Raw genomic sequence first — 8,277 nt, 5'->3', positions numbered from 1 at the left:
CTTTCATCTGACTCCTCCATTTTGGAAAAATTGAGCTCTGACGTGTGCATCAGTGTAATTGGTGTACCAGGAAATCGTGCACTGACAAAAGTTCTGCTATGTTTGGAATGCAAACTGCGATTAAATTTTTAATTAATCGTAATTAATGCGTTAAAGTCCCACCCCTAGTTTTACATTGTGAAACCAAGACAGAGGAAGTAAACATGTAGAGTCACTGTCAGAGTGTTAGAAACATGACTGTTTAAATTTTTTAAATTTGCTGTAAACAGACATGAATCCTCATATGTGTGGTATAAATGTACTGAAGTGTTTTTACAGAAGAAAAAATAAAATGTAAAACTACATGTTTTTTCAATTGTTGAAGCAGAGTGAGTGTGACAAGGAAGTCATCACGAGGAACTAGTTGAGGGAGGATCCAAATGCGAGACACTCAGTCCAGAGAGGCAAGAGTAAGAATTCAAAGTACAATTTAATCAAAAATAAATAAAGGGCACAGCAGAGATAGAAAGATAAGAAAGAGACAGGACCAAAACAAGAACTTGGGAACACAAAAAAGCACAAGTGTAGGACAAACAGAGAAACATCACAGACGATGTGACAGAGAACAAAGACAAAGGCAGGGCTATATATACACACATGGGAGCAAAGGGGTTAACGAGACACAGGTGAGACTAATGAGGTGCGGAGCATGCAAGGAGAAACCAATTCAACAATCAAAGAGGAGAAAACACAGGAAGTAAAACAAGACAATAAGAAACAACAAGGAAAACCAGACAACACTCAAAATTCCAAACCATGAAACAAGTGGTGTGATAGAATGAAATAGAACAGACTCTAGTTCATACAGGACTATGAAGGGGAAACACCATCCTAAGAAGCAATCTGACGCTGTCACTGAGAGAATGACTACTTCAATGAACTGACCAATAAACTGTGAAACAAGAACAACAGAAACACACACACGATTTTCTTGATAAAATTTTCTCTCTCCTCCGGTCTTAGCCATGGCTCAGTGTCTCATCTTCACTGGTGGAGAAGACCAGTGGAAGCGTACACGAGGTGGCGTCTGCATTAGAGGCACTATCTAGTGGCCAACTGTGTCATTACAATGGATTCAGTGCCGCAGAGGACACATTTTTATGTGCCGGGTTATAACCGGGTTGCCAGTTGCCCATCCCTGATGTAGAGATAGGCCACTGTCGGTGACACTGGTGATCCCATTGCAGAGCTGAGTTTTTGCCTGTAGAATCCTCCATTAAATTGGAAATAGGTGGTCGTCAGGCACAGGTCGAGCAACACGCTGAGCTGGTCTGGGGTGTGGTTGGTCAACTCCTTCTACGTGGACACAAACATGTTCAATAAAGTTAATTCTGTTTTCTCTCATGAAGTTTCTTCATTTCTTTCTATGTAGAAGTAAAAATTATTGACACACTGTGCACTGCTTCCTTTGATTTAATGCTACAACATCACCATATCTGTGGTGAGGCCTACGTTCTACACTCAGTTACATGTTGATGTGTTTATGACTTCCTGTCTGGTAGATGTGGTTCCTTTAAGGGTTTAGGGTTTTTTTTGTTTTTTTTTTTGCTGTGGTGAGTTATCTTTAACATTCTGAGTTTGGTGTTAACAGGAGACACAAATAAGAGATGAGCAGCCACTGTTCTGTTTTGGGTTTTAGGGGTGATTCTGTTCTTATTTTTATTAGTGACTCGAGGCTACGCACGAGACACGACTCCCCATATAGCTCTAAGCTATATGGGGAGTCGTGTCTCGTGGCGAAGCTTCTGTTTAAACTGAACTCTCTTCGTTCAGTGCTCTCAGTGCTTTCTTCCGGCAACAGACAGTTCAGATCCCCAAGATGGCGCCCGCTTGGATATGCGAGCCGGACGCGAACGGTACTGTATTCCTTTTTTAATAAACTGCCTGTATACTTGCAAAGTTGTCAGTGCTTCGGTTTACATGTAGAGACCCTAGTTATGCTACCGTGTAAGTGTGATGATATTGTGAGCCTTGTTAGTGGTATAGAAATAGCGATTTCTTTTTATGTGTCGGTGTGCCCCGAAGGCTAGCGTTGTACGCTAATTAGCGGTTTGCAAGAAAACTGGTCACATTTGACTAACAAAACAAATGCATGAAAACAAATACCAGAGAACGGTCGAACTCGGTACACATGTGTTATTAACCCCAGGTTCATTTTGCGCCGGAGTTCCCCTTTAAGTTTACTACGCTACTAACTTGCTAGGTGGTGGTGCTACTGAGTGCTACAGAGCTGGTAGCCTCCTCCCTGGCATTTTTTTTTCTTTAACCCTGTACTTCTGCTTATTCTCTGTATGTATGTGTTGCTTAGCTTAGGCTGTGTTTAGTCGTTCACTGTACAGCACTTTGGTCAGCTTATGCTGTTTGTAAAAGTGCTTTCTAAATTAAATTTACTTTACTATGTTTTCGCTAACAAATTTAAGGTCAGTTAAAAAAACGAGATGCCATTATTATCCTAGCAGGTGGGTTTTTATCCTGGCTAACCACTTATGTCTTCTTTCAGCGTTTTTAGGAATGTTATAAAACGTATGTCCCGTTTTTTTTTTGACTTGCTGTTATCACAGCCCACAGCACAGCAGATAGAAGGCATTTTCTGTTTACTTCCTGTCACTGGCGGTCCCTGGGAGGTCCTAAAGATGGCGCCGGTATTATACAGTGACGTAACAAGATATCCACGTATTGTGTGTGTGCGTGACTGTGCTAATCTCTAGCCTTAGCCTAGTTTAGTGCGTCAGCGCCACGCGTTAGCGTGGCAAATGGTAATGCCAACATTAGTAATGGTAATGCTAACATCTTTTTCCTTTTCTTTTTTTAATAACCCCGGCAGCAGCCCTCGAGTCACTCTCAAAATTTCCTGCGGGAATTTTCTAGTTGTTATTATTATTTTCTTTGCAATTAAATTAAACAGTTTACATTTCTAAGTATTCAATCTGCTTTTGGAAAGGCAGCACATGACAAAAGTCGTGCGTTAAAAACTGTCCTTGAGTCAACAAGCCATTCACACCTTCGAAGTGTGATGTTGAGAGTTTAAAATACAGCAAAAACAGAGACTTCCTCTTTCGAGTTAAACCAGGAAGGATGTAGACTTCTTGAAAAAGCAACCGGACAGAGAAGTTGGTTATTTGACCTGCTGCTGACTAAACTTCACAAATTACTGGATTTCAAAACTATATTGTTTCTGTTTAAGCTGCGGATGCATTCGGTAAGAACAATGTTGTTGGTTTTTATACTTTAACTTTAAAATCTGAGAGCAAACATGTCACATATTTTATTAGTTGGTGTGAATGAAATGTTGTCTCAGCAACATTTCAATCTATACTATCATGAAGTCGTGTTTGATTATTTAAATTTTATTTTGAACGTGTTTTCAAAGTGATTCTCTGCAGATGTAATTAATGACCGAATCAAGTAAAATATAATGTATTGCCATAAACAGACAGAGAGGAAGCACATGATATATTTTAATAGTCGTCTTTGTTTCCAGTCTCGGAGATGAGTGTTATGGCAGCCCTGTGTGTGAACGTGGTGACAGTCAACATGTTACTGAGTGTCTTCTTTCTTTCAGGTCAGCTGTTTGTTCAGTCTCTTTTATTTGGAGACATTACTTGAATCATTTCTAGTCTGAAATATTTTCTACTGACATTGTTCAAAGGGTCTACATGTAACATGCTGCAGATGAACTGGAGTTTGTGTCTCATCAACTTTCTCTTCAGGCAGATTTTGATCCACATGATGTTCATCATTAGTCTGGTTTTACAGGTGTTTGGGCTGATTGTCGTGAAAATTCAGCCCTCTTCATTACTGCACCAAAGAAGATGGAAGCACTGAGTGGATCTTGTTTGAAAATCCCATGTAACTATAGTGAGAAACCAGAAAACAAGATTGACAGCAGCAGAGAAACCTTTGGAGTGTGGATTAAAAATGACTCAAAGTTGTTTGTAAATAAAAATAATGTAGTCTTCAACAGTAGTGGGTCAGTTAACATCTATCCAATGAATATTATTGGAGACCTGAGTCAGAAACACTGCACCACTCTGTTTTCTAATTTAAACACAAGTCATTCAGACAAATACTACTTCAGAATTGAGAACTGGCAGTTCAGGGCAACAGCTGTTTGTGACCTTCAAATAACAGTTAAAGGTAAGACAGGTTTTTGTTTTATTAATCTATAATATTACTGTTGAGAATAAAAAGTGAATCAGTTGTGCTAACTCGCTGAATCCAGGCTTGAGTTTAAAATGAAATATCTACTGTAGGATTATCATTGCTCAACCCTAGCCAGTTGTTAGCCCATAGCCTCTCAGACTAGCCTGATCAGAAAACATCCACATCCATCCCTTCATTCATTATTTAAGTAAGTTTAGGGAGGGGGCACAGTCCATTGATCCGCCTGAGGGAAGAACCTGTTCAGCTTCTTTGATGTCTTACAGCTAAAAAACAGTAACAGTAAACATGAAACTATCTTTATTTTCTGACGTTTTTTAGGAAGTGTAACAATTGTGTTTGATGTGAAACCACAGATTCTCCTTGGAGACCCAGAATTAAAATCTCAGGTGATCTGAAGGAAAAGGAGTCTGTCACTATAACCTGCTCAGCTTTCACTCCCTGTCCACACTCCCCTCCTCAACTCACCTGGAATCTCCAACAAGACCCTCACAACAAAATAGAGGAAAACACAGATGGGACCTTTACAACTAAAATCCAGGAGACCATCACTATGTCAGACAAACATGATGGAAACAACATCATCTGTTCTGTCAGATATCCTGTGAATGAAGGAAAAGACGTCAAGACAGCAGAGACACAAGAGACTCTCAGTGTTTCATGTAAGACAACCAGAGTTTGTTGTTGGATCCTGTCAGCACATGATGATTCATGGGATGTCAGCTGTTTGTGATGAATAAAATGAATCTCTGTCACATTTTCCTCAGATGCTCCTAAAGACACCTCAGCATCCATCAGTCCATCAGGTTTGTTGTCAGCAGGTAGCTGGGTGAACCTGACCTGCTCCAGCAGAGCCAAGCCTCCCGTCAGACGCTTCACCTGGTTCAAGAACAGCAAAGATGGACCCATGATCGTATCTGAAGTACACTTCTACAGCTTCAATGTGACTGATGGAGGAGATTATTACTGTGTGGCCTCAAATGAACTTGGTAACCAGACGTCACCATGGATTCATCGTAATGTTAAAGGTAAATGCAGAAGTGAACTGAAACTGCTCTCGTCTTGTTTCAGTTTCTTCTCTGATGTTCTCTGTCTACGTTAGTTTGACTTGATTTTATTTTCTATGAACAGACAGCTCTCAGCTGTGGACTTTAGTTTCTGCAGTAATCATTGTCATCGTTGTCATCTGCCTGGTCATCTCTGTTATGCAAGTATCTTAAATTAAACCCTAGTTCCTCAAAATGATGAACTTTGAACATTTAACAAAGTTTGTCTTATTACTTTAACCTGAAACATGTGTATTTATTCTAACAGCTCTCTAAAGTTTTTCAGGTGGTTTAAGACAAAACATCAAACTACACAATATACAGAGGTAGGAAGACACTATTCTTTCTGTGTGTGGGTGGGTGTGTGGGTATGTGTGGGGGATGGGTCTTTTTTACTGGCACTCTTGTTCGACACTGTGGTAAAGATTACACAAACCACACAAAATAAGTGATCTTTGTTTGAGTTGAGGTCTGACGTTGCTGAAGTTAAAAAGCCATTATCTTCCTGTCAGGTTTGTCAGGTGTACAGCACAGCTAACGGCTACTCTACAGATGTATAAGAATAAAAATAAAAACACATTTTAGACTTTTACCTGGTTTATAATCTAACATACATTCTTTAAATCTAATCTATAACTATCTACAGACTTTTAAAGAACAGGTGTACATGCAGTAGCTGTTCATCATCAGAGTAACATGTGGAGAATCGTTGGTTATATGTCCACAGAGTCAATCCGGTGAAGAGCTTGGCATCCATTATGAAGACGTCCAATTCTCCCAGGAGAGACTTGAACCTTCCTCTGTCTCAGTGCAGGACCGCAGCCTTCAGCAGGACACAGTGTACACACAGGTCAAAGTGTTTCACACAGAAAACAGCTTCACACAGACTGCTGACGGTCCAGAGGATCTCTACACTCAAGTACAGAAACACTGAGTTCACACCTTCATTGTGAGCTCATACAAGATGTTAGTTCATGCTAAAAGACACAGAGGCCTGGACGAGAATACGTTCCAGTTCAAGACAGGAAACTCTAAACCGCCACGGCTGCAGCTCACATGTTTTTGTCTCTTATATTCAGTGACGGCATTAAAATAAACGGCGTTAAAATAAATGGCGTTACTAGCAGCGTTGTTTTTTTTCAGTAACGAGTAATCTAATTAATTACTATTTACGTTGCGCCGTCAGCCAGCCACAAGAGCTGCGAAGGTTTTATATATATTTTTTAAAAAAGTAATGCAGTACTTACTTTCCCTGGTAACTAGTTACTTTTATAGTGGAGTAATTCAGTTACTAACTCAGTTACTTTTTGGGAGAAGTAACTAATAACTATAATTAATTACTTTTTAAAAGTAACATGCCCAACACTGCCTATATTATCACATTTCCTCTTCATGTGTTCATGTGTTCTTTGTGGTGTCAAAAGTGATCTACCTATCACACACTGCTAATAAATAATGCACAAAGCTGTAAAGAGGAAATTACAAAGACCCGATTGTGAGTGATTTTTCAGCTCATTTGCTTCTTTCCATTCACTACTGCGCTGCTGTATTTTATTTAAACTGTCTGCAAAAATTAAAGAATCATTGTTTGTGGATTCAAATATGTTTATTCATTGCACCGCAATAAAAACGTTGGTGTGCAATTTGAAAATCTCAGTTGCATTTATTGGTCCAACATTTCATATATTGTGTGTAAGCATACAAAAGTGAAGCCAAAGCAGGTGGAGCGCCCCCTGGTGACTGGCTGCAGTATAGGTCATAAGCTCCACAAGTTAGTGGATGGGACTTGGGCTAAACTAAAACACTAAAATACACATCAATAATATATTTTTTTTTTTACAAAGATAGTTTCTGTCATTTTGGGTAGTTAATATAATGCATGCTCAAATGTAATTTGTTTTCTGATATGTTTCGTAGTAGTTAGTTTGACGCTATAGAAACAGGAAGTGACCTCATGATGACTACCAGTTGCCATGCCAACCGCTCCAGGACACGATCAGTCGGAGAGTGAAAGTTGTAATAAATAAAATAAATAAATAAATAAATAAATAAATAAATACAGTGTATAATGCAATATTTCATTGTAACTGGTGGATGTAGAGCAGAGCACTGTTAATTAAAGGAGTAAGTCTGGCCGAAGTGTGGCCGGGTCATCAATAACGGCTCTGCACGTGGTGCCACTCTGCGCGAGGTGTACTGCGCAGACTCTGGCTTCAAACTCGCAAGATGGCGCCGCTGGTATCCCCGGAAAACTAGCGTCAGTTTCTAGAATATACAGTCAATGGTGGTCAGTTTGGCCAATGTGAGGAAGTGGGGACGCGTTGTCCATACGTATATACAGTCTATGCCCTGGACACTGTCGTGTTGGAGGCAGAGATGTTTGCCTTTCTCTCAGAAATCTAACCTTCATGTTGAGAATCAAACCTCCCGCCTTACACCCAACCAGCAGTTGCCCCTCAAGTGTTGCAGCCTTAGTGTGAAATACTGTCCAGCAGGTAGGTTTCTTACCTCACAGATTCCTCTTTATTAAAAAATAAATAAATAAGAACAGCAGGGCTCACCGAGTGTGTTTTCATCCATGTGTTATAGGATCATGTCTCCCTGCTGCTGGGTGAACTTCCTGGTAGGGGGTTTAATAGAGAGCTGAAGTCCCGCCCCTCTACTTCCGGGTCATGGGACCTATCTTTCGAAAAAATATGAACGGCAGTCTATGGAGAGATCATAATTCTTTTTTGGTCCCGTTCGAATTGTGGCATGAATTTCACATATGATGTGTGTGAATTTAAAAGATAATTTTTCACGTCAAGAGATAAATTATTTGACGTAAATAAGCTGAACAACATTAGGTTTTGTATGAGATCGCTTAGTGAACTACATCTCTCATCTCGAAAAATGTACGTCACTAGAGAACTATGGCTGTCTCCTTGTTGAGCTTTACCGTCTTCTTCCAGGACGAAGGCAGAAGCATATAAACGAGGTGAAAATCATTATAAATCGGGTCATGTCGAGAGCTGTAGTTACACGAAGAGAG

General features: G+C 39.9%; 1 protein-coding gene across 1 annotated transcript; it reads left to right on the top strand.

Moving 5' to 3' along the window:
- Window positions 1-1,004: 1,004 nt before the first annotated feature.
- LOC311503739 (sialic acid-binding Ig-like lectin 7) lies at window positions 1,005-6,180 on the top strand (the record flags this gene model as incomplete). The annotated part of the gene is made up of 6 exons (XM_084566613.1): window positions 1,005-1,050; window positions 3,826-4,176; window positions 4,557-4,862; window positions 4,968-5,228; window positions 5,332-5,411; window positions 5,974-6,180. 6 exons carry the CDS (start codon window positions 1,005-1,007, stop codon window positions 6,178-6,180), a joined length of 1,251 nt encoding a protein of 416 aa, XP_084422739.1.
- Between the last annotated feature and the right edge of the window lie 2,097 nt (window positions 6,181-8,277).

This window comes from Chelon labrosus (assembly GCF_963514085.1).
Source record: "Chelon labrosus genome assembly, chromosome: 18".
Classification (NCBI taxonomy): Eukaryota; Metazoa; Chordata; class Actinopteri; order Mugiliformes; family Mugilidae; genus Chelon; species Chelon labrosus.
This window is presented reverse-complemented; position numbering and strand designations above follow the sequence as displayed.